Raw genomic sequence first — 27619 nt, forward strand, 5'->3', positions numbered from 1 at the left:
TTATAAGATAAAAACCAGTTTTGTTTGTCCCGAGGGGCCAAAGAATTAGGCTAACAAAACTGGTATTAATTTTATTATTTTCATTTTAATATTCGTGGAACATTGTCTGTAATACGATGCTATACATAATTTTTGTGTATGGCTAAAACCGGTTCTAATTAACATGTTAATCGATTTCTAAACCATACAGGAAAATGAGTTTATTAAAGGAACTCTAAATTTTCAAAGACTAGGGTGGATCTTCTCTAAAAAAAACATCTTAATACAATTGTAATATATAGAAAGATAGATACAAAAACAACTATAATGTTACTATGAAGTCGAGGTATCAAGAAAACAAGGATAACAACATAAATAAAAGCAAAGCCTTAAAAGAAGATAGACAAACAAACAAACATTGATAGATACAAAAAAATAACATATTTTAAATAGACTTGATTATAGAGTTGCTACGATTTATAAATCGTATTTAGATCATAGATGTTACAGGAAGCATCATGCCAATTTACAGACGTATGGACAAACTTACTGGCCCTAATTCTATTAAAGCTTCGATTTAAAAAAAAATAATTATTACACATGATTTTTGAGTGGGTTGTTGTATTTTAGCTAATTGAAAAAAAATTTCCGTTCAAATTTAGTTTTTAGATGCTTAGATTTCCTTACTTATAATTAGGTTTTTGAACAGAAAAAAACTTCATAATGAAAATTTCACAAGTACGACAAAATCTATGAACGAAAATTATCCTTATATCAAAGTAATATGATGTTCGTGTTTATGTCTGTCTTCCTTGCCGAAGAATCTTGCTAACCGCTGAACAATTTTTCTCCTGAGTGGGTTTAAACCTATTTTGGGGGTGGGTACCACCTCCTTCCCTGGATAGACCCTGGATAAAGAAACCCTATTCCCCAAAAGTAGAGGTTAGATCATCATTTCCTTCCCGCAAGTGCTTCTAGAGACATTTATGGGCGCAACCGCTCGTTAAAAATAAAGCAACGACACTTATATTAAAGCAACCTGTCCCAACCCTCAATTTAGGGTTAAGGTTTACAATCTTAGCATGTGATGGACAAATTCGTTCCTGTTGGTAGACTGACTAAATTGGATATCGCATCATTTCTTTGTTACGTACATATATTTAGCAATATTAACCATTTTTTACTTTCTGTAGTACAATTTGGGATAGGACAATGGATGTGAAATTAACTCATTTTTAAAAGCGACGCTTTTCTGTAAATAGGGTCGGTCAGTCCGTCAGTCCATCCGTAACGGTTAGCTCTTTTGGAATAATGATTCCTAGATTAGCAAAGTACAATATTATAAGCGTAGCACCTCTATAATCAAGTTCTAAAAATGTAAGTATGTCTTATAATCATATCCTGTATTTAAGCAGTTTTTCAACATATTTACTTAAAGTTTTGTCACGACTTTTATACATTTATATTCTGATTATTAAGTTCTGACACTATACAAGTGTTCATGTTCGTTTGTCCTAACGTTTCAGAGCTTCGTTTCTATGGATATTGTCATCCTTGGTATTATTTATGTTTGCCATTTGGCTATAGAAAGTACTTTGAGGGGTAATACAATGGACGATAAATTGAGATACATCCCAAATGTTGTTAAACAAAATCACCATTGCTGTAGATTACAATCAATGATGGAAAAGTTTGGACACAACTAGTATGGAACCAAGGATTTGAGCCAACGAATGCGATATCGTGGTTTTTAAACTTTCCTTAGGTTTCCTATTTTTAAAAACTTTGGGTACCAGTGAAGAATGCCGTTACCAGTTAATTATTATGAAAATAATCAGCAATGATAAAGTTTAAAATAAGCAAAATGAAAACGGAAATTTTGAATGTACTAAACCGCTTTATCTCTTTTAGAATATTTTGGTAATAAGTTTGAGTTTGATATCGCTCGATTCCTAAGATTTGTCTGTTTAGTACGGGTGGACGTATAGTTGTGGAAAAGTTTTACTTTAAAAACGTTTGATTTTATTTTGTATTAAACCCACATAAATTATAATTTATGATTATCATGTTAGATAATCGTTATAGGCCAATAGATGTGTTGAAAGGTCAGATTTGATTCTACTATAGACAGGGTTGGGAGGGGACATTGGGCGGTTTATTAAATGGTCCCCAAAGTTTTATAAACAAGTTTTCTTATATATTTACTTTGGGGAATTTTATTTAATTTTGATTAGTTGGTTCATTGAGTTGAGTGTCCAAAAGTTTTAACCATTATTTGTAATCTACAAAAGGGGTAATTTTGTGTATCATCATTGGGGATGTACATCAATTTATCAGCCATTGTCTTATCCCTTTATATCCCTGCAATAGAATATATCATAGTAGACTAGTTTGGTTGCGACCCTAGACCGAAGGATTATCTACGTTAATGGATTTATTATAACTTGGATCTTACACCAGATTGTTATGTACTCTAAAATAGTAAAACTTTTATAGGGTTTAAAAAAAGATTCCCCGCACCCCTTACCCCAACCCCTCCAAAAGGAACAAAGGGTTCCAAGGGAAGTTTAAATGATTTTCAGCAACATAAATTAATTTTGCTAATATTTATTTCTGTAGATGAAGCAAGCAAAACAAATTGATGCAAAATTAATTACATCGAATTTCATGGATTCAGAGATAACATTTTTTTTTCTTAGTTGGGGGTGTTCATATATTTTGGATAAACTCGAGTAGCTGTTATACCTGGAGGACCCTGTGTCAGGTTTGCTTGCATCCTTGAACTGGTATTGACGGCGACAAAAAGTCCCATATCATCTTTAGACTTCTATTTTTCTACACACAGAAAAAGATATAACTAAGTGACCTAATTTTTTTCGGGAGGGGGATGTTCCACCCACTAAGAAAGCATAAAAATTTTATGAACAATAGAGTAGTTTTATGCTATAAAAAAAACAGAGCCTATACGGTCTATCGGGTTATCTGAACTAATGAACGGGCATAAAGAAATCATAATCTATAAAATATGAAAATCCTATTATATTTAGTAGTAAGGTTTTTTGTCTGTAGCTTAAGATTTCGATAACTACTGAACCGATTGAGTTTCCATTTTATGGAAGCTACTTTCCTACTTACCTTACTCCTATGAATTTAAATCTCCTAGATGCTAGGATTGCAGCCGCTGTTATATAAAATACTAGATCACTATTTTAAATTATATTCGCTATTAAATATCAAAAATATTGGCTAAAATGTTAGAGCACTATTTCTTGGATGCCTGTCCAAACAATATTTCATTGGTCACATCAATCCATTCATAAATATAAGGATTCAATCATAGGATAATGGAGGAGAAATATCTTTCCTCAAAATTTATTAGATGAATTATCTATTGCCATGTAAGTCTATTTAAACGGTTCAACTTTTCTTGGTTGATTTAAACTTGTCCAAACGATTTCAAACTTTGCATGTTTATTTCTATACCAATAAGTTACGTTTTAGGAAGCGTAGCAACTCTATAATCGTTACCAGAAAGTCCGTGGGTCCTTTTAAACATGCTGATTTTTTTTTACTTTTTTGACAACAAATTTCCATATGATAAAATTAATTATCCTTTTATCTGATTTTTGGAATACTGATTCCTATTACAACAAGGTACAGTGTTATTAACGAAGCATCTCTATAATCAAATCTTAAAAATATAAGTATCAATATTTAAGGGCATACTTACTTTTATTATTTGCAGAGTAGCTATTTACAAATTATATATATTAATGGTGCGTAGGCGTAAAGACTAGGGTGTAGTGGCTTTTTATTTGACTTTAACATTATTGATTACGAAAGCTTAAATTTGGTGTAATACTGTGATAGATTGGTTTCAATTTTAATAACTATTTATTGCAACGTATTAGAGGCAGCTTTCCGCGGTTATTACAAATGAAAAATAATAAGAATAAAACCATATTTGGTAGCCCATAGGTATTATTTTTTAATATTCGTGAAATATTGTCTGTAATACGATGCTATACATGATTTTTCAGTATGGCTGAAAATCTGTTATAAACGGTTTCGAAGCCATACCAGAAAAGCGATTCTTTTATACAATAAGGGATGGCTCGTCGTTTTATAAGGGCAGCTCTTGTCATTAATCCTAGCGATTTTAATCCTTGTACAATGATTTTTACAATTAGGTATAACTCAGAAAGCGTAGCAACTCTCTATAATTGTTACCAGAGAGTCAGAAAGTTAAGTATAAACTTTGAAATGGTGAATTTATATTAAGCATCTTGGATTTAAGCAATTTTACGACAGATTTACATAGAAATATTCACTTTTATGGTTGTGGTCTTCCTTGTTTTTTTTTTATTTTCATTGGTAACGCACCACAACTAATTAATGTCACTTGAAAAGAAATTATTATACAATTATGGTTGTTTTAAGTGGCATGCACAAGGTTTTCCATGGGGGTATGTAAAGCGAACCCAAAATTTTTACACCCCCCTTAATCAAAATCTAGGGGATTGAGCTATAGGGGGGTGTAATAATAAGTGTTATCTTATTGTCAGGTGGAGAGATACAACACCTTAAAGTCCTCTCCCTTTAAAATCAAAAGTAAAAATAAATAAGAAATTTAATTTTTCACCAAGATAATAGGACAAACAAGAATGCATGAAATTTAGACATTAACGATTAGTAGAGAGCCAGCTGGAAAACTTTGAGGTGTATATTTTGCAATGCCATTTTTCAAATGGAAATTGTGTGCATTGTTTTGATACTAGCGTTTACGCCCCTAGAGGCCTCTAGAGAGAGCTACCCTATAAAGGGTAACCCGATCGGTTCAGTGGTTAGCGAGATCCTTTGGTACAGACAAATATACATCCTGTTACTTTATTAAAAGTAGTAACTAATCAGGTTTTATATTCAGTAATAAAATGGCATTTAATTTTGCAGATGCCCTATCCCTGAAAATGGTTTGCAGACAGCCAAACAGACGTGTTAACATGAAGCCATTAAATTAAACTCAGAGTTAAAGAGAATTTTTATAAGTTCAAAGAATCTTTGTGTCTAACCTCTTTTCGAGGAAGCTTTGTGTTTATCAAGTTCGAAATTAAATTCCTTATCATTAAACCAAAAACAAAGCGCAAATGTCGTCTTTTAGGGCTTTCCTTTCATAATGTGGCGCGGCATAGAGTGTTTGTTTATTTTGAAGCGCACGTTCTTACTTTGGAATGAGATATGAGAGTGTGAAGATTGCGGAGAACAAAATTGGGCCTATCATTGGTCTCATTGTGTGCGAACGACCCTAGTATATCAGGGATTTGAAACCATAAGAGCTTCAGGTAGAATTTGTTAATTTGATTAAGAAGTATGGTGTATAGGACGATTATATGTAGTTTTAAAAAGGCTTTAGCCAGCTAAGCATGAAACTTAATTATGATTAATATATGTTTTAGTAATTTTTATGTGCCTTATTGTTGCATTTAACAATGATTTATTAAACCAAATAATTTTCCTTTAAAGCCAAAGTTTCCAAAGATTCTTTAACCATAAGAAAAGAAAAAGATTTTTTTAGTGCTCAAAGTTTTAAGATAACGAATAATATTTTATTCTGTTTATTAATTGATCTTGTAATTTCAGGTCTTTTGAAATAATTTCATCAATAAATCTATATTCAAACCTGCTGTTGAAACTTGATGGTTCCTGGTATTGGGGGTTTGTATGTTCGCCAACTGATCTCGTGAACTTCCCGCTAATTCGGAAGTCCAAGCTCAACCAAAGTGTCATGGTTGAGACAATTTCAAAATATCTGATGAATAGGCGTTAGCATTCATCAAGAGATCAATAGCATCTAGTGAATTATTGATGCAATAAACTGTGACAATTTTTCTGTGAAATAAGTACCTAGTGAATCAATATGCCACTAACCAAAAAGCAGAAAATTGAGCGAGCAATCGCTATTGGCAGTGAAAGGCTAGAAGTTTTTGATGAACAGTTAAAATTGTTTTATGACAATCTAAAAGCCTGCCAAAGTTTTAGTTCATGTGAAAATGTGAATGTAAAATCAATTCGTGACATTTTAGTGAGGTCAAGGACCAATCTGACCTAATAAAAAGTCTAAAACCTGCCGTGGAGACTAGTGAGCTGCGCGAGTTCAAGCGTGATTTGGATGAAGCTAGTGAGCAGAAAACTGTTGCAGATAAAGTTTATGCGTCGTTGGAGCAGTGTACAAAAATTCTGTACTGGCTTGACAATGATTCAGATGACGCGAGGTCAAGCACTGTCGCCAGGAACCTTGACGTCATTGAGAAGGTGAAGATGGACATGGGAGTGCTTAAAATTTCCGTGGAGTTGCGCCAAGAAGTACGTGATATGTACCGAAGGCTTAGAGAGATGGAACGTCGTTCATCTAATCTGGATGAGAGTGGGACACCTGCCATGCTCTCCAGAAGCATGTCTGCTGTGGATATTCGGAGTTCCAACCCGCAGTATGGGCGCTGGGACAACAGTTTGTTGCCGTCGTTCGACGGTACTGACACGGATTACCCAAACTTTAAACAGGTCTTTAAGGATCTATGCTCTGGTTATGGATTTGCTGACCAGAGGTTAAGTCTGATGTTGTGTATGGAGAAGGTGATAACCAACCCGGAACTACGCAAGCAAGTGTCAGCGATTAGAGATCACAATGAACAATGGGCGTTTCTTGACCAGATGTTTTTATCAAACACTCGCCGGTTCATGAGGATTTTAACTAAGTTGAACAAGATGAAACCTGTGGATAAACCTGTGGACGTGGTTAGCGCAATTGCTACCTTCAAGAGCATGATGCAGGAGGTAGAAGCCATCGTTGGTTCTGCAGCTAAGGATTACAACCACCTAACTCTCATTCATATTTTTAAAGACAAGTGCCCTGAAAATTTGAGGGACAAAATTATGATGGAGCTTGGTAGCATGAACCAACCAAACATCCCGAAGATTGTTGAACTGCTGGAGAGGACCAGAGGTGCCATGTTGGCCGGTGATATGTCCTATGATAGTGGCGCCGGCAAGAGAAATCGTGATAGAGCTGCCGCCGCGCAAGTATCTGGCCGCAGCGACGATAAGAATGGAAAGGCTGGAAAGGGCAAGGCTTCCAAGTGGAACAGTGCATGTCCTGTGGAGAGCTGCAAGGAGAAACACCCGATTTTCCGTTGCCTCACGTTTAAGAAGATGGATGTGGTTGACCGGAAGAAAGTTGTCCAGCAGAAGAAGTTATGTGAACTCTGCTTGTGTGACGGCCATACTGCTGACAAGTGTAATAAGTCTGATAAGCTTGGTGTTTGTGGTACCAATAATTGCGACAGATACCATTCCAGGTTACTCCATGAGGCTAGTGCTGGTGTGAATACAGTTTACAAGTCAAGTTCTGCACCCAGCCCCTGTACCTTCTTACTGCAGTTAGTTCCTGTTGTAGCACCTGGCGGCGGCACCTGCCACGCCACGGTAATGTTTGACTCCGGGGCAAATTTGCCACTTGTGTCTGAGAAGTTATCCAACAAGTTGAAGCTGAAATCTACTGGCAGATATACAACGATTTCTGTAGCTGATGGCAGTGAGTCTTCCTGCCGCAATGTTGTGTTTTATTTGAAGGATAGGGACGGCAATCTGAGGGAGTTTGAGGCAGCTGTCATGCCTACCCTCGGCGGGGCCAACGAGATGCGCTCGGTCCACCCCGAAACTGCCGCCGAGATATTTAAAATGCCGGCAGAAAGGTTTACATATATTAGTGGAGGCTTAGATATCATCATTGGAAATACACATCCTGACGTGTTTCCTTCAACCTACCAGAAAGTGGGCCAGTCTATGTTGTGGCGAACCATTTTTGGTAGTGGTTTTATCTGTACGAGTGCTGATGGTGGAGCTGGAGATCAAAAGTCGGCTTATAAGGCTGTCAGTGTCAGTGGAGGCACTTTGCCAGACTTTCTGACGTCTGAATCGTTTGGCATACAGCCGCAGGCACTTTGTCCAGGATGTACTGCTTGTCAAGAGTGCAAGGCTATGGCCGACGGCACTACCTGGGACCAGCGTGAGAGGCAGAGGATAATTGAGGCAGGTTTAACACTAGACTTGCAGTCCAACAAGTGGACAGGTCAATATGCTTATATTGAAGATCCTCACACTTTACCCTACAATGAGAGTTTAGCCCGCAAAATTGCTGAAAAGGATCGTGCCAGGATGGTCAAGGAAGGTACCTATGGAATGTATGTGGAGGTATTCAACGACGCCATAAGAAGAGGCGTTTTCCAAAAAGCCACGCCTGAAGAGTTGCAGTATGAAGGACCTAAGTCTTGTTCATCAATAGTGGTTGCTTTCAAGGAGGATTCAAGTTCCACACCCATGCGATTGTGTGCAAATAGTTCTCTGACGTTCAAGGGTACCAGTTTTAATAACATAATGCTGGGAGGCCCGCCGCCAATGCAGAAGATTTTTTATCATTTGATGCTTTTCCGCGGTTACAAGGTTGGTATAACCGCGGATATCTCCAAGTTTTATAACTCCATCCTGGCCACAGAGTTCGACAGCCAGATGAAGAGAGTTTTATTTTCCCCGACGCCAGATGGTCCACTTGAAATTTACCTGACCAAAGTTGTGAATTTCGGCGAGTTAGCTGCGGGAAATTTGGCAGTTACAGCCCTGAAGTTGACGTCCCGCCTGTTCGGCGGAAAGAGTGAAGCAGAGGTCAAGGAGATGTATGGAGAGGGACAAATAAACGGTAGTGAAATTGTTGCCAAACCTGAATTATGGAAGGAGCCACAAATACCTACCTACCCTGATGAGGAGTTCAAGTTACCTCAGATTCCAGTTGCAGTCAAGCTTGAGAAGCACAGCTTCATAGACGACGTTATTTCGGGAGCAGGATCGAAGCCAGAAGCCAAGGAGATGATGAAAGAGGCCGACAGGATTATCGGCAAAGGTAGTTTTTCCTTCAAACAAGTCATTTATTCTGGAGATGATTGCCAGCATACCAAGGTTCTCGGGCTGATATGGAAGCCAGCCACCGATGTGTTGTCCATTGCCACAAGAGTCAACCAAGATGGTAAAGTCAAGGGAAGGAAGGTGAAAGAGGATGCTGATTTGTACAACCTCCAGGACGCCTTGGACGAGAATCTGACGAAGAAGATGGTCCACAGGTTCGCCGCCCAAACCTTCGACCCGATTGGGCTTTGCAGCCCTATTCTGTTGAGAATTAAACTTGTCCTGCGGAAAACCTGTTTGCTGAATTTGGGCTGGCAAGATTTCATTCCAAAAAGTCTACGGGATGAACTTGTTCAGTCGCTGGAGGACAGAGCTGAGGTCGCTAAATTGGAGTTTGACCGTTGTGTGGTTCCGGATGAACCAACTGGCCTTCCATCCTTGATGATGTTTTCGGATGGGTCATCAGAGGCTTATGCATCCAATGCATATTTGAGGTGGCCAACTAGACAAGGATTTGAAACGTTTCTGCTAGCCACTAAGTCAAGAGTTGCGCCGGTCAAGTGTGAGTCAATTCCACGCCTTGAGTTGATGGGATGCCAAATGTCCACAAGGCTGGCAAAGTCCGTCAGAGATGCCCTGCCCTTTGATATTATCAGAGTGATGTATTTTACTGATTCATCGTGTGTTTTATCACAAATAGTTTCCAACAGTGCTATGTTGAACACATTTAATTCTCATCGTATTGGAGAAATTCAATCCGCGACCAACAAGGATGACTGGAGATGGGTCCCGGGGACGCAAAACGTTGCAGATTTGGGCACCAGAAGCACCTGCAAAGTATCAGATTTGGGACCAGGTTCCAGGTACAGATTGGGCCCAGAATGGTTGCGCCAGGATGAAAGTGCGTGGCCGGTGAAAACTGCCGAAGAAGTCAAGCAGGTTTTACCCCCAGAGGAGTTGAATACCAAAATGGTTAAGTTATGTTCAATGAAAGTTGCCGGAGAAGCCGCTGAAGATGTCTTTAGGTTTAAGCACAGGAGATCATTTGGACAGGCCAAACGTATTATGGCAGCTGTCCTGCAAGTTGCGAACACCTGGTTGAAGAAGCTAAAGAGCAGACAAGAAGGTAAGGCTACAGCCGCTGGTAGTCATGTAGCAGCCGCAGATTCTGTGTACAAGCCGTCTTTGTACAATTTTATGGCGGCGGCGGAACTTTTCATTGTGTCACGAAGCCAAGAGGATGAGTGGATAAATGATGCTAAAGGCAATTATGCGTCATTAAATCCATTAGTGCATGAAGTATCACTGACCTGGCCTGTCGTTGGTTCCGGTGGAAATTATGTGACCAGGGAGATGAGGATTCTTAAAATGGTTGGTCGAGGACAGCCAGTCATTGACGCCATTACTGGCGGCCGTAAAATGATATTTGAAGACATGCCAGGTTTAATAATTTTGGAGCCTGGTAATTGGTTAGCTGCTGTTTTTATGAGGGAAGCGCATGTTGAGCTTCACTCTGGTGTCCGTGGAACTTTAGCTGAGAGCCGCCGTTGGTGCTGGATTGTGAAGGCAAGGAGGTTGGCCATCATGGAAGTGAAAAAGTGTTGGCCCTGCAGTGTTGAGAGGGCTAAGGAATGTCGTGCTACCATGAAGGAGGTGTTACCTGACAAGTTGGTCCCGAGCAGGCCTTTTGAAGCTGTGCAAGTCGACCTGATGGGTCCGCTGGTTACGAGGAGAGCTGCCGCCAAAACGAGGAGTCAGACAGCAACGAAGAAGGTGTGGGTGTTCGTGGTGGTCTGCAGATTCTCAGGGGCGTTGTGGTTAGATGCCTTGGAAAAGTATGATACCAGCAGTATCCTGTTGTCCCTGCGCAAGTTGGAAGCTGTTCATTGTCTGCCGAAGATCATAGTAAGCGACATGGGCACACAATTATCCGGTGCTCGCAAGGTTTTAGAGCAGAAGTTGGGCAGCCAGGTAGAGTTTTCTTGGTCTCAGATCCCGGCCCGAGCCCACCATTATATTGGGCAGGCTGAGAAAATGGTGGGATTAACCAAGAGATTGCTGTCCAAGAAGTTGGTGAATAGTTCTGTTAATTTCAACGAGCTCCTGGTGCTGTTGGCGGAGGTCAGCAAAATTATGAATAGCAGACCACTGGCGATTGAAGCTGCGAACGACGTGGAGAATTGGCGGCTGATTACCCCTGGCCAGCTGCTGGGAAATGTTGACCGCCAGCCGTTGTGCAATGTGGCGATGAAACCGGAGGACCAAATTTCCTCCAGGTTGAAGTTGTTGGAAGATTTATCTGCCCAGTTTTGGACTGCCTACCGCCAGGAGATCCTACCGAAGATATTACGAATGTCCAAGTGGAAGGATGAGATGGCGGAGCCACTAACTGATGGAGATATAGTTCTGGTTACGAGTACCAATCCGCTGATGAGATGTTTGAGGATGGGCCGAGTGACGAGAGTTGAGGATGGAAGAAAGACGGCAAGAGTCTTGTTCAGACTGACAGATAAATCTCCCCTAGAAGAACATGCTGTATCAGTCAGGCAGTTGTTAAAAATTATGATTAATAATTGATTCTTATTTTATGGAAATTGAGATTTTTTTTAGTAAAAAGCCACATTTTTCATATGCCTATTTTTATGCCTAAAATAAGAATCAAATGAAATGCGATTAAATATTCTTCTATTTCATATGCTCAAATTTAATTTTATTGAGTTTAATTTCTTTTCAAAAGTACAATTCATTTTAAAACTTACCTGAAAAGTTTAACAAAAAGGAATAAATGTGTCGAGGTTGCGTGATTCGATATTTATTCTAAGAAAAAAATCAAGTATTTTTTTTAGCAGATTTTTTTAAAATTATATATGAATTTCAATCAAGTAAAACATTTTTATTTAGATCAAGGAATGATTGAAAATTCATATTTAAAGTCTCATATTTTTTACAAAGAAAAATTGGTATTTTTTTACAATTTCAATGAAAATTCTAAAGAAGATATTATTATTTTGCTATTCTTTAAGTATTAAAAAGTTTTATTGTTGATTAAGATATTACAGTTCTTATTCATTAGGTTTGAAAAACTTTCTGCCCAAGGATTTTGAAAAATTTTTTCTTACTACTCTTTTTGATGCTTAACAAATTTAGTTTTAAGTACCTATAAATCTTAATTTTCTTGTCTAAGATTTATTTCGTTTTATTTTTACCATTATTGTTTACATTTACATTTCAACCTGATTTCGTAGGTACTTATTGATTTATTAATAATGATTTATTACCTATTGATTATGAAATGATTATTTAGTATAGTTGTTATATTACAACATCATGATTAATAGGATTATCCATTTTAGGATTGTGTATGTGATCTTGTGATTGTCATGTGCATGGAATGTTGTATGGTACAAACCAATCCCCATCCTTCTATCCTAAATGTGAGGTATTATGAGTCCTAGTGAGGAGTATAATATTGTGTATGCATTTCACGGGGTTTCATTTAGTTAGGAGCAAAATTGTCACGTTTTCGGGGTGTGGCCATTCTCATGTGATTATGGTGAGTTGAGTTTAGTGAGAAATGTTGCTAGTGCTCAGCGCGAAAAAAACCTTGAATCTCGTTAAGGAAGTTAATTTGACTTTCAAACGGGGGGTGTGTCTAACCTCTTTTCGAGGAAGCTTTGTGTTTATCAAGTTCGAAATTAAATTCCTTATCATTAAACCAAAAACAAAGCGCAAATGTCGTCTTTTAGGGCTTTCCTTTCATAATGTGGCGCGGCATAGAGTGTTTGTTTATTTTGAAGCGCACGTTCTTACTTTGGAATGAGATATGAGAGTGTGAAGATTGCGGAGAACAAAATTGGGCCTATCATTGGTCTCATTGTGTGCGAACGACCCTAGTATATCAGGGATTTGAAACCATAAGAGCTTCAGGTAGAATTTGTTAATTTGATTAAGAAGTATGGTGTATAGGACGATTATATGTAGTTTTAAAAAGGCTTTAGCCAGCTAAGCATGAAACTTAATTATGATTAATATATGTTTTAGTAATTTTTATGTGCCTTATTGTTGCATTTAACAATGATTTATTAAACCAAATAATTTTCCTTTAAAGCCAAAGTTTCCAAAGATTCTTTAACCATAAGAAAAGAAAAAGATTTTTTTAGTGCTCAAAGTTTTAAGATAACGAATAATATTTTATTCTGTTTATTAATTGATCTTGTAATTTCAGGTCTTTTGAAATAATTTCATCAATAAATCTATATTCAAACCTGCTGTTGAAACTTGATGGTTCCTGGTATTGGGGGTTTGTATGTTCGCCAACTGATCTCGTGAACTTCCCGCTAATTCGGAAGTCCAAGCTCAACCAAAGTGTCATGGTTGAGACACTTTGGATCAACTGCAGTTCACGGTAAAATATTCCTGGTAACGAATATTTTTTAAAATCTATGAATTTTAAAGGCTGCTAGCTACCAAATTGCTGAACGTACAGATCATACCCGCACACCATTTTAAACGGCATAAGAAGGCCTACAAATAATCTGGAATAGCCAAGATCCAATGATGCACAGGGAAAGCTTCAATGAAGAAAAAACGCGTAAAATAGGTCTTTTTTGCGCATTTCTCTGCACTGTGAGATATTATGCATTTTAGATTTATGGCTATTCCAGATTATTTGTAGGCCTTCTTAAGCCGCTTAAAACAGTGTGCAGGCATGATCTGTACGTTCAGCCGCTTGGCAGCTAGAAGCCTGTAAAATTAATAGATTTTTGGAAATATTCGAAATAACCTAAATTTAATAAGAGTTTTTTATGCACTAAAATATCTTAAAGTATCATGTTGTGTGTCTGTATCTTTTATATCTATAATGAAGCTTGAAACTTGTCTTTGGCAGGCTTTTGGCTATTTTAAAAAAGATAGAATGTATGAGAAACATCCTGAGAAAAAAAATTATCAGCATTTTTAATAATCAAATTTTTTATTCCTTTTTGTGTGAACAAAAATTGGCAATACAATTTATATAATGGGTTATAAATCACTATTATAGAATATTTTTTGAAAGAAATATTCTTATTTTATTCATGTACTCAAAGACTTTTTGTACTAGTACTCAATATAAGAACTGAAACAGGACTTAAATACTTAGATTTCAAATTGTATACTTTTATCAGAATTAAAAATTTCTAAAAATTGAAGCCCCATATCTTTGAAATACAGAAACAATGATGACAACATCCATAAAAGCGTAGCGCTGAAATCAAATAGACTTTCTGGTAATAGTTATATAATTGCTACGCTTTCTAAATCGTACCTTGTTGTTACAGGAATCACAATTCAAAGTATAAAATCGATAGAACAATTCTATCATGCCTAAATTAACGTAAATAGCTAAATGTGAAGGACGGGTGGACGTACAGACCTTAATAATAGAAAAGCTTTGCTTTAAAAAATTGTGTCACAAACTGATTATATATAAAAACAACAAGCAAACAAGAGACATTTATATCGGATAAAAAGTGTATTTAATAACTCAAACTTTTAGCAGTCTATTCGCGTGTTGTGATTTATGTACAGTTTATGTCTTGCCAAAATGGATTTTTCTTACCGTCGCTTCGTAGCGAAGCCACTATAAGACTCGACCGACAAAATATTTTTATATTTTCAGTTTTGGATAAACCATGTCTTACATAGTTTAACTGAAATTACAATGACAATATCCATAAAAGCCAAGCTCTGAAATCAAAAAGAAGGACAAACGAATAAACAACACTTGTAGAGCATGTCAGAACTTAATGAGCAGAATATTAATTTCTAAGTCGAAACAAATAAAATGGCAGTAAAATTCTAATAACGATTATAGAGTTGATACGTTTCCTAAATTGTACCTAACTATTATAGTAATCATCATGCAAAGTTTGAAATCGATAGAACCATTCAAACATGTGTAAATTATCCAAAAGAACTAACCTTTACGGATTGACCGACCCGCAGAGAATTATAGAAAGGCTTCGTATTTAAAAGGCATCGCTTATATTTTGATAATTTTTCCTGGTAAAATTAATAACTTTAGTACTTGTTTTTATTGTTATTCAAATTAGACTTTTTTTGAACAAATTTTTATACTACTGCTTTAAACGTTTTGTAAATGAAAATGGTCTAAAATTTATTTACATTCCCAATAATGAAAAACAAATCACTACTATTGTGGACTACAAACATTGGTTCAAAAGTATGGACACTACTAGTTTGGAATCAACCTACTAAAATTCAATCAAAGTACCCAAAGTTTTAAAGCCAAAACTAAGATAATGTAGTTATAATACTTTGGGTACAAGTGTATTTAATGTCCAATGCCCCCCCCCCCCCTCCCATGCTGTCTATTATAAGTCTTGTTGTTGTCTCCTGTATGTTATTTAAAACATTGGGTGCCCTCACCTCATTTTTAAAAGCGAAGCTTTTCTATAATTAGGGTCGGTCCGTCTGTCCGTCCGTCCGTCACGGATATTTTTTTTTTTAATTTTAGAAACCGAAATCGAAACCAATGCAGGATTAAAATCGGTTCTGAAAAATCGTATTTCAAACTTTTTTACCAATTATAAGACAAAAATCACAATATAAATCCCTGTATTGGTAGCAAAACTGATTTTTAATCTACAAAAATTTTTCATTTTAATATCCGCGGAATTCTGTCTATGATACGATGTGAAGTATAATTTTATTTTAGTTTGTTGTAAACAAATTACACGACTTCCTGGACACCCCCAAAACAGAATGGCTTCCCTTCCATACAAAAAAAACAAATATTTGTTTTTAGGGTTTATTCTCACCCTTTCCTTAGGAAAACCTGAGCTTTGTCTTTATGGATATTGTCATCCTTAATTTTTAGACAAACTTGTAAGGAGAAATTATATATTTAAAGAACATTTTATGTAAAATTTTGCATATCCCTAAGTCTGGCCCTAGAGCAACTATGGGCAAATAATGGATTTATTATTTCTTGGATATTACACCAGATTTTCATGTTCTATGATAAAGTGAACTTTGTAGCGGGCTTAATTAACGATCTCCCCCCATACCCCTCCTTTAACACATCCCCTCCCCTTCCACTGGATAAATGGCCCGACTACCAAATGCGAGGGGATATTGCAACATTTTTCTCCTGTCATGATATCCACGTATATTTTACATCCATTGTGCAAATTAGTAAAATTAAGATGCTACCCTCATCATCGTAGACAAAGCCCAGCTAAATTAAACGCTGCAATAATCAGGGATGCACAGCCGCTGAAACCGCTTATTCCTAGTTGCAGCCAGTGGCAATATTTTAATAGTGTAAACATGGAGGAGTACATAATCATAATCATAATATGCACCTAACCATTGAGATTGCAAAAATATAAGAAAAATTGCAGCTATTAGGCCAGTTTAAATACAGTTTAACCCTTAACAGTCGGGCCCCTTGCCGCACCTTAATCGGTCGGTTATCTCAGTTCCCATAAGAGCTATAGGGCTAACAATTTTGTGTCCCCTGTTTAATAATGAATTTCCGACCTTTAAGTAAGTCAAAGTCAATGCACACTGGTCCGAAAACGGAGATTTGGGTCAACAATTCGTTTTTAGCCGTTTTTTGGCCGATTTTATTGCCCAATACGGCAAATTGGGGGTTTTAGGGGTCAGGGAGTCCATTTACGAGAAAAAAACATATGACCTAAAAGGTCAAAGACCTTTAAAATGACCTTTAAAGTCTGATTTTGCCGTTCTCATGGTTTTATTGGACATTTAGGGGGGGAAGGAGGTGTCCAATCAAGGCGACACAGAAATACGTTTTTATAGGCGATTGCATTAGCTAAATTTAATGTGAAGTAAAAAATTTTGTAAAATAAACTGGTTTTGCACCAGCTGAATTTTAAATTTTCGCCTTTATTTTATTTCTAGTTTTAACCCATTTATATAAATATATATATATATTATATTATTAAGACATACTTTTAAAAGAGAATTTATTTGATACTTTAAAGTCTTGCAAATTGTAATTTTTAATTAATGAAATATTTACAAATTATAATATTATATATTTAAATTGAGCAAACGAACACACATACGAACGCACACACACGAACGCACACACACGAACACATAGTTTCGACCAATCAGAGGCAAGATCGTCCAATGAGAACTCAGGATTTTGGCTTCGACCAATAAGAGACAAGGACCTTTGTTTCGACCAATCAGATGCGAGATTGGCTAGAATCGAGATTATATAGGATTCTACGTATATTTTATATGTATATTTTATGACATACATGTTATATTTTTATTATTACGCACAAAACGAACAAAATTTGGATGCCATATATATCGTGAAATATGAAGCCAATTACAATACCAACAAATTCTCTTGAATAAACATATAGGACACTCAGGTTATACTCACTAAGAAAATTTTGCAAAACTTACCCTATGTTAAAAATTGATTAAAAAAAACACATTTTTGCATTTTGTACCATTTTTTGTGTTATAATTAATTTTTGAACTTATATAGGACTTATTTTAGTTGGACAATTTCCAACATGCAGATATTTGATTTTATCACATTTAAGCAAGTATAGCCAATTTATCAATGTCAATAATACGTTCTTAGATTTTAGGGTTCTGCAGCTTTGGCCCCAAATTATTTCAAAAAACATATTATCAACATGGGTTGATATTTAAAATAAAGGTGGCCCAGGATGTTTGAAGACTGGCAGGTCAACTTTTGTCTAAATTGATGGGTAGGAAAAATTGAATTGTTGACCCCTCCAGACCAGTGTGCAATGTAAGAAAAGCTTAAGTTTAAAATTTGAAGTCTCTAAGTCAAAAATTGCGGCCACAGTAGCCTTTTAAAGATTTCTGGAGACCTGGAGGATCAGGACATGCAGGATCATACCTGGAACCTGAAATTGACTTGAACACCTGTATTTAATATGAAAATGTACAACTAGAGGATATTTTAGTATTTTGGTAAGATAAAATGCTTTGTTAAAGTCAAAATAAAATTTTTGCTCTTTACCTGGATGACCCTGCCTGGATGGAGATATTCAAAAAAATGCAACTCTTAGTTATGTGTCATAACCAAAATTAAAAAGTCATGCAGTTTAAGCTCTTTATCATTCACACACAGAAAATGAGATGGAAAAAAACAGAGGGGGGGGGGGGGCGTTATTGCATTGTATAAGTATATAAACATCTTCCCGCGGATATGCAAATTTACAATTATAATATTAAAACTTGTTTTGTTAGACTCTAGATGCCTAAAGCACGGACTAACAAAACTGGTTTTAACATTATGATTGTACATTTTATATTCGCAGAAAACTGGATATGATACGATCAGATACATGATTTTTCATTATGGCTTAGAACCGGATCTAATCTAGCAGATATTAATCGATTTCGAAGCCAATACTGGAAAATATTTCCGTCGTTAACGTTATTGGCGTCTGGAAAAACCGGATGACCAAAAAGATACAATACATGTATTGCATAGTACAAAAAAGCTTTTAAAATATGCTTGTTACTATGCACTAACAAAAGCGTAGCTTTTTTTCAATAAGTGTCCTTATGTACGTCATGTAGACTACAGTTATTTGTGCCATGTTTTTAATTTATATGAATAATATAATTTCTATACTATTGAAATAATTTTAATCGTATCATCTCAATAATTAAAAAAATTATGGTTCTATGTAGATATTCAGGATTTTTTCCTGATAGGGTGGGGGATGCAATAAAAGATACTTATCCCCCCCCCCCCCTTGTAGAGCAAGCAAAGTATATTATCAAATAGGCCTTTTCTAGATCTAATTTTATTTCAATGTGTTCAGAGCCAGGGGTCTAAATTTACATCTCCAATGATTACAATTAGTGGTTAGAGCGTTTGGACATTCAATTTCATAAACCAACCAATTAAAGTTCACCAAAGTTATTAAGCCATAGAATAAGAAAGAGTTATTTAAAACTTTGGGGACCAGTGTAATAAACAGCATATTTTCTCCTCTCTTTCTGGTTTAGAGCTCTGCTTTTCTGGATATTGTTATCCTTGTTTTTCCACACAACTTTAGACACATTTATATGTATTCTTCTACTTCTTGCCTTATAATAACCAATTTGTGTACAGCGGGGGGGGAGGGGAATAGAGTCCAAAATTCAACATCCATACAAAAAAAGGGTGAACAATTTAGCCTGAGAGAAAGATTGTTTGTTAGGAGGAGGGGAATGGACTTGCTAAATCATCATAAAACATGGGAGTGGGATTTTGATTAAGAAAACTTTACAGAAATATCGCCAGAGTAAGTAAGGGGTGGGGGGGGGGGGGAATTAAGAAGATGACACCTTAACTATTCTCCCCCCTTCCTCCCCACCCCTGTGAGATTCTTCCTTCATAAATCCCTCATTTTAGCTTGATGAGGATGAGTTAAACGTGCATGAAACGCGCGTTTTTTTGAGCTGGTATATAAAGGTTACACGGGCCTGCAGCTCCTCAGTTGTTCTCCAGCAGTGCTCGTGACACCATCACTTGTAGGCTGAACACACACACTCAAAAATGGCTCCATTAAGACTTGTAAGTTAATTACAATAATTTACATATTTAACAAAATAATTTAAAAATGCTTAATCTAGATATATTCACACATATGTGGTTTGCACATGGTAATCATGCATATCATTTTAGATTTTAATAAGTGATATATTCTATAACAAAAGTTAGTGATACTTGATTAAAACTTGAAGATTTAACTTTTTAAACCTTTTATATTTTGATTTTTGATTTTTTTAAAATAGATACATAATATACAAAAGGATTTTTTACTTGACAGTTTCGATTCTATAGTAAAAAGTTGATTTTAATTGTTTTGATTTCATGTGTTTAGCCAAGAATGATAATTATTGCATAATTCTTTTTTACTTTTAATGATCTAAAGGGTTAGGGCAGCTAAATAACTTCACATAATTAAAAGATTAAAATATTACCAAACTGTTCATTAAACAGTTTTACCTAAAACGTATTTTCAACATAGATCTTTTAGTTTTTTTTCTTTTTCATCAATTTTGTACTTTCTTTGTTAGATTTAACAGACTAATTTAATTAATACACAGCAAATATTAATTATTTTGACTGGCGGAAAGTTGGATACAAAATTGGTCCACTCAATTTGCAGTGTTCCTTTTTTTCTGAAATTTTGCCGGTTGCATTATTTTTATTGATGGATGTATATGATTTGTTTCATGATATCAAACAAAAGCTTTAATCTTATCACGAAAGGAAATTTAAATTTCTTATAAATGCAGCTTTAAATTAGGGAGGAATGTTTCACCCAAAGCAAAACAATCTTACCTCCATTATTTCAGTCTCCTGTATTTAGTTTCTTTTTACAATAATAATTTTTTATTATTACTATTTTTACTGGTTGAAAAGTTTGAGGCAAAGAGTTTTTCTGCAGACAATAAATTGGCAAAATCGCAAAATTATCCGTTTACTTCTGCAAAAAAAATGAACCCCTTTTGCTTGTCATATTATGAAGTACATGCATAATTTGTGTTATTGTTTGTTAAAAATCTGATTTACATTTTTTGCACTGATGAAATATTACTAACTGTTTAGTTCCCCAGATTTTTCAAAAATTGTAACAAACAAAAGGAATAATCGAAGAGAAAAGTTCAAAAGGGTAAATTTGAACCTACAATTATTTGACACAAACCAGATATATGATTTTTTGTGACTGTTTTCAATTTTGTGGATGACACAACCATTTAAAATTACCCGCACCCATTATTTTTATTCAGAAGTGATTTAGTTCGTGACTAAACTTCAGTGCCTTTTTTTTCATTTTTTATGATCTTTTTTCGTTAAAAAGTAAATAAAAGTAATAAAGTATCTAAAACTAGAAAATGGGATTGGTGAATTGAATTAAAACCAAGTTAATATTAAAGTTTTACTTCTCAGGATAATTTTACTTGGATAGGATCTTGAAGGGGATAAGATAATGTACACCCCCCCATAATAATTATCAAAATTACCCATTTTATAGATTAAAATTGTTTATTGAAAAGTTTGTACAACATATTCAATAATAGTTCCCAAACTTTTTAAGCAACGAATTAAAACTTGTTTAAAAGTCTTTTGTGTCCAGCATGATTTGGTGTCCAAACCCCCCCCCCCTCATGAACATATTTTTTTTTAAATTTGTGTATCCCTAGAAAACATCTCCACTCCCTGTTTCCAGATTATAGCTTTAGATTTAGGCAGATTAAGATTTACGCAAGACTTTGTCAAACTTTTAATTAACTCAGGGATCTAAAGGGATAAGACAATGGCCGGAAATTGATGTACATATTCAATAAAAATTACAATTTCTGTAGTGTACAATTAGTGATTGAAACGTTTGGACACTAAATGAACCAACCAATCAAAATTCAATAAAAATCCCCAAAGTTCTTAATCCACTGAATAAGAAAACGTTATTATAAAACTTTGGGAAATAGTGTAATAAACAGCCCAATGTCCCCTCCCTCCCTGAATTAACTGCTGCAAGGCAAATCTCAAATTGTTTTTTTATTTTCCTTTAAAAATAATTACTTTTATTTTCTTATTTGAAGATTTTAAGGTGGGTTCAGAAAACTTTTGTGATAAACAAACGTAAATATAGTTGCTTTTAATTTAACATACTAATATATCTTTAAAGGCAAAATCTAAGCACCTTTTGAAGAAAAATCCCCCTAAAAATTTGAATACTGAACAATGTTATGTACGAATATAAACTTGTTTATTACAAATTTGTATGAGGTTTTTCCCTCCCCAAAATTGTTGAGCTCATTTTGGCAGAGAAATGGTTAGTTATGAGGCTGTAAATTTGCCTAAATTTAGCGGTGTTTATCAAAATATTGCAAAAAAATTGCATAATTTGTTAGGCAACAAAAAAATAAATTAACAAAAAATAAACGAAAAAAGATAAACTTATATTAAATAATAATTTTACCTTTTTATTTGTAACACATTCTGTCATTTGTTTATTTGAATTATTGTAGGGACAATAATTACGCCGCAAGGGTTTGTTCATCAATGTTCTTGTGGCTTAAATTTGGTAATAACTGGCCCACCCTTTGTGCAGATAACTATAAATGACTACAAATTTACAAATTTGCATTTTTGGGTGCAAAAGGCAATTTAGACTCCTCTCCCCCTCTCCGACTTACCATTAGCTTTCAACAGATTTATTTTTTTTCTGCAATTTCCTTTTGCAAGCAAAATTTGTATAAATGTTTGTTTTTGAAGTTTAAAAAGAGTCTATTTTATCTAATTTTAAGTTTTTCAGTTATAAACTGTTAAATATTATTTTATTCACTGAATTTTTTACCCTTCTTTTCAAAATATGTTAATTTATTCACTAAATGTAAAAAAGTTCATATTTTTGCCTTTCAGGCCTTATTTTTAAATTGAAGGAAATTTTTTTAATCAAAATGTAAAAAGTCCCAACAAACATTTTTTGGTACAGAAAATTTCCAGAAGTATAAAAAGCACAAACTTAGAAATGATTAAATCTTTATGGACCTAGACTATTTCTCATAAACCTTTTTATTGCTTAAAAAACTACGCAAAAAAAGCATAAACATTTCTTTTTATGGCCCTATAAAATTTCTTTTCTCCAATCAATTTTCTCTGTGTTGTATTGTATCTTAATAAATCAGATGCTATCTTTACAAAGTTATGGTATTACTCAGGGATCTAAAGGGATAAGACAATGGCCGATAAATTGATGTACATCCCCAATGATGATACCCAAAATTACCCCTTTCGTAGATTATAATTAGTGGTCGAAACGTGTAGACACTCAAAAAAATGAACCAACCAATGTCTTATAATATCGTTTTTTATTCGTTGGCTCAACAGAACTTTGGGGACTTTTATCTAATTTTCATTGATTGGTTCAATTAGTTAAGTATCCAAACGTTTCAACCACTAATTGCAATCTGCAGAAGAAGTAATTTTGTGTATCATCATTGGGAATGTACATCAATTTATTCGCCGTTGTCTTGTCCCTTTAGATCCCTGGGTATGACCAGAGCTTAAAATTGAACCACACCTAGAATTATAAAGATATATCAGCCCCCCTCCCTTTATTTACACCCTTTTCTAGAATATGAGAGATACATAAAAAGAAACAAAAGTATTGCGTTCACACAAAAAACCTGATGTACTGATAAATTCAAAACCCCTCCCCCTGAAATTAATTGAAAATAAGGGGGAATAGTCTTCTGTGCCTAATCCCTGCTGGGCATCCAAACACAGTGGCAACCTGTACCTAATATAATATAACCTAACCTAAAAGTATTAAACAAACATCCCTCCCTCTTATTTTCATTATTTAATTAACGATTTTGGCTCGACTAGGCATTTTTGAGGGAAACCGCCAGTTTTCATCCGATTCCTAATCCTTTAGTTGCTGGTGTCTAATTTTAGTCCGCAGCATGACTGAAGAGGATTTATTTATTCAGCAATAACAAAAAAAAGCCATGAATCTTTAAAAAGATATTTAATTGTGTCTTTCACTGTGTCGCCATATAAAACTGCTTAAACTTTTATTTAGCTATAAAAAAATAAAATAACCTATTACTTCAATATTAATTTTGGTTTATAATGATATTTCTTTAACAAAATTTTAAAGTATGTTAAGAATAAAAATTGAATAATTTAGCTGTTCTATAATTAATGGGTAATGTAAGAACGTCACTAGAGGGCGCACCCTTGAACCTAAAGTGCAACCAATTTCTTTAGAAATAGCATTTATGTGTCTGTCTGACACACACACACACATATATACATAGACAGCCTATTACTATCCATCAATTCAATATTGCTTAAGGTCATCTCCATGAAAGATTCAAAAACAGGGTTTCAATGGATGTATAATAAAAGACAAAAAAAGTTACAAACTTAATTATATTTTGCTTTTTTTAGATACATAAATCTTTGTTATTGTTAAAAGCACTGTATTGATAATTATTTTGACATTTCATGGCTATTCCTCATAACAATCGTTATTTCAATTACCCGGGTTTTAGTGATAGGTCAATGGACATTCAATTATGATACCTCTTAATCATGAAAAACTATACCACCTCCCTTTTGTCCAATCCAAAAGTTTTAAGCTAGCGAATAAATTGGGGGGCAGTAACCTAAACAGTCCACTGTCTTTTTTCTAATTAATAAAAGGCTAGATACTATTTTTTAAATTTGTATTAATATTTTATTTTTATTTTAGATCTTTTCACTTTGTTTGGTTGGAGGTGCCTTCAGCGCCCGCGTTCTCAAGGGAAATTCTCAGGTAAACTTTTAATATTCATGGAAAATGGTCTGTATTACGATGCTGTGCATGATTTTTCAGTAGGGATGAGAACCGGTTCTAATCCAGCGGATATTAATCGGTTTCGAAGACATACTAGGAAAAGTTTTCAACACATTTATTTTGTTTTCATTTCTGTAAATAAAAGTTCTATTACAAGATGATTAATAATAAAATTTTGGGTCAAGTACAGTTTACAGTAAAATATTGCTGGTATCGAATGCTTCCTGGTTCCTGGAATTGTTACAAGGTTTCTGGATCCAGCAGCATAGATATTCCCTTAATTACTAGTTTCCTGGTAGCGAGAAACCTGCAAATTTTCTCTGTTACCAGCAGTAAATGAAGATTCCTGGCTAACAGGAGTTTTTACCCCATACCCTTTTTCATATTTTTTTGTTTTATTAGGATGCTCGTCAACAGAAGTCGCTTCTGAACACCTTCCCCTTCAACGCCCAGGAGAACCACCACGGTGACCATGCTGCCGTGGCTCCTGCCTCCACCCGCCGTCTTGTCCCCGCCCAGAACATTGTTCCCGTCCGCGACAGCAGACAGGGAGCCAGTGATGTTGACGTGAGCTTCCCCGCTGTTGCTGCCGCTGGACCCGGAGCTGATGGTAAGCGTTGTATCGACAAGGTTGAGATGGTGGAGGAGACTGAATACGATGAGGTTGTTCAGTGTGACCATAGCTACGACCGTAGGTGCCACACTTCATATGTGACCAACTATGAGTCTCAGCAGGAGGAGGAATGTGAGGAGAACTTCAGAAAGAACTGCTTCATCGACTACGAGAAGATTGCTTTCAACGAGACTGTCCAGATTTGCAGAACTCCCCTTGTCAAGGATTGTGACATCCAGGGCCCCGAGATCTGCAGGACCGAGTATGAGAGTGAGTGCTGGACCAAGCAGGAGGAACATGATGTTGAGGATGATGTTGTTGAGTGCACCACTGTTCAGGTAACAAATTTGTTCTGTAACAACTTATAAAATGGGATTCAGAGGATACAAAGTAAATTGCAGGGGAAAATAAAGTTTTTTTATGTATGATATTTTTAGGTAAAGTTGATTTATTGAAGTTTTTTAAATCCAATTTTTAATTGTAGGATGAGAAGTGTGCCGATGAGACCTCTGGTTACACCACCTTCACCAAGTGCTCCAAGTGGCCCAGAGAGGTGTGCAGCGTTGCCAAGAAGAACGTGAAGAAGTACACTCCCATCACCGGATGTACCAAGGAGCCCAGAGAGCTGTGCGCCCCCGCTGGTTGTGGATTCAAGGAAGGTGCTGAGGTGTGCTATGACAAGACCCAGACTATTGTCCAGGATGCCCCCAAGGAAGAGTGTACTCTGGAGCCCCAGAGAACCTGTGCCCACGTGACCAAGCTGGTCCCCAAGCTTGAGCCCACTGAGGAGTGTGTTGATGTACCCAAGGAGGTGTGCACAAGATCCAGAACCAACCCCAGAAAGGTGAAGAAGCCCGTTGTGAAGAAGTGGTGCTACGTCCCCACCGAGGAGTCCGGCCTTGCCTAAGCTCCTTCTCTAAACACAAAAATCAACAAAACTTCTCATTCAATAAATGACAACCTAAAGCATTAGTGTGTACATCCAGAGGGTACAATGTACCCTTTGAGGACACACCTCAAATCAATACTGTGCATTAAATCATCCTTCTACTTCTGCTCAACATAAAGTACAACAAATCTTAGTAGCTTCGCTCCTGCGAAAATGTACTGTAACGTAAAAAAAATATTGTATAATCAACCCCCCTACAAACATATATACTCAAAAAAGTAGTCAGTAGTTTTATTATATTTTTTTCTAATGCCCTAGAATAAACAAACACCAAGAGACAAACACTACTTTGCCCCCCTTGTAAAATAAGATAACACGCCATATGTGTGTCTTTCTAATGTAATTATATCAACACAAAATCATTTGCAAACAATGACGCACATTTCTGGTGACCGGATATCCGGTATCCAGGTATTGTGTTGTGATTGTGGCCTAGTCAGAGATTACTAAACTGCCAACTCTGTAAATTCATATATTATAAATTTTCATGTTGTGTGCTTTCTGGATATCATAATAGCTTTAAACTCGTGTACAAAACCTTAATAAAGTGAAAAGATAAATTTCTTGTGTGTTTTTTTTATTATTATGGATAGCTAGATAAGTAGAAGTAGCTTATAGTGTCTAGTAAAATTTGTCATACAATACAAATGACCAATGATAGGCCCGTATACATTTTGATTGATTAATGGTAAAATACTGGCCCATCATTGGTTATAGTATTGTATGACATCATTTTTTATATGCACTATAAAGAGCTTCATTGTGAATAGCTAAATATGAACAATTGGAATTTCAGAACTTGTTGCTAAAATAAACCAATAATGTATCTTCATTTTATAACACCAGCATATTATTGGATGTCTATTGAAGAAATGTGATCAAATCTTGAAAGATCTTCTTTTCTTGGGTTTGAAATTAATTATTCTATCTTTATTGCTTTTTGCATGTACTTTTTTTTTATAGTTAGTTGATGGTCAGTTGATTCTTACGTACCCTCAAAATAATTTATACCCAATGTTTTCAACAAAGCATATTTTAAGCTTGTTTATTTTCATAACTTTTTTTATGTTTTATAGTATTGTGTCTACTCTATATTGCACTTTATTTGACCTTCAGTTAGTCAGTCTGTAACGAATAGTGTAAATATATTTGTTTTTGACAGTGTTGGGAGCCGGTTTCTATCTAGCGGATATAAATTGAATGCACGGACTTCCTCTAAAAATGGTTTATACTATAAGTGAAAACATAAATTAATTTACTACATCTAAAAAAGCCGTTTGCAAAAGAAAGGATTTTTTCCGACTTTTAAAAAAATCGCTTTAGATGCAATGCAATCGAAAAAAGCATTTTATCTTAAATTAAGTATGTACTTAGGTGAGTTTAGAGTAAGATTGGCCCCGCAGTTAATTTTTCAAGATTTTTTGTGGTGGGAGAGGGGGGGGTTGAGTTAATGCACCTCTTAAAAATGCGGGATAATGGCATGCAATTATTGCAAAACTGTGTCCAGTTAAATTTTGGATGAAAATTGGCTGGCTTGTCATTTACAATTTTACATGCTAGCAAGACAATAAACTTTATCTTGTACATGAACAAGGATGAAAACATATAAAAAAGCAGAGCTTTAAAATCCTATTTTATAAAGTAGTAAGGTTTTTTGTCTGAATTTTTTGTCATCTTCAAATACAGTGAATCTGAATGCTAAGGTTGTAAGGTTTTTTGTCTTTAGTTTAAGATATCAATAACTACTGA

The 27619-nt window shown here is 35.4% G+C and overlaps 2 protein-coding genes and 1 long non-coding RNA gene across 3 annotated transcripts; all 3 read left to right on the plus strand.

The window, feature by feature from the left end:
• Window positions 1-5205: 5205 nt before the first annotated feature.
• On the plus strand, window positions 5206-11547 carry LOC145328430 (uncharacterized). The gene is made up of 2 exons (XM_080172121.1): window positions 5206-5318; window positions 5617-11547. Exon 2 carries the CDS (start codon window positions 6295-6297, stop codon window positions 11506-11508), a length of 5214 nt encoding a protein of 1737 aa, XP_080028247.1. The 5' UTR covers window positions 5206-5318; window positions 5617-6294; the 3' UTR covers window positions 11509-11547.
• A 373-nt stretch (window positions 11548-11920) lies between these two features.
• LOC145328431 (uncharacterized) lies at window positions 11921-13195 on the plus strand. The gene is made up of 2 exons (XR_013882442.1): window positions 11921-12858; window positions 13157-13195. It is a non-coding gene; the product is annotated as an uncharacterized LOC145328431 (long non-coding RNA).
• Window positions 13196-19357: 6162 nt separating this feature from the next.
• Window positions 19358-26430, plus strand: LOC145328432 (uncharacterized). The gene is made up of 4 exons (XM_080172122.1): window positions 19358-19525; window positions 24225-24287; window positions 24711-25259; window positions 25406-26430. Exons 1-4 carry the CDS (start codon window positions 19508-19510, stop codon window positions 25826-25828), a joined length of 1053 nt encoding a protein of 350 aa, XP_080028248.1. The 5' UTR covers window positions 19358-19507; the 3' UTR covers window positions 25829-26430.
• Window positions 26431-27619: the final 1189 nt, after the last annotated feature.

Source organism: Acartia tonsa, chromosome 9 (assembly GCF_053477335.1).
Source record: "Acartia tonsa isolate MP-2025a chromosome 9, ASM5347733v1, whole genome shotgun sequence".
Taxonomy (NCBI): domain Eukaryota; kingdom Metazoa; phylum Arthropoda; class Copepoda; order Calanoida; family Acartiidae; genus Acartia; species Acartia tonsa.

Bases quoted from the DNA above. Each gene is read 5' to 3' on its own strand.
- LOC145328430 (XM_080172121.1), top strand. From the start codon at position 6,295: ATGGACATGGGAGTGCTTAAAATTTCCGTGGAGTTGCGCCAAGAAGTA.
- LOC145328432 (XM_080172122.1), top strand. The intron at 24,288-24,710 runs GTAAACTTTTAA...TTGTTTTATTAG, and splicing joins TTCTCAAGGGAAATTCTCAG to GATGCTCGTCAACAGAAGTC. The intron at 25,260-25,405 runs GTAACAAATTTG...TTTTAATTGTAG, and splicing joins TTGAGTGCACCACTGTTCAG to GATGAGAAGTGTGCCGATGA.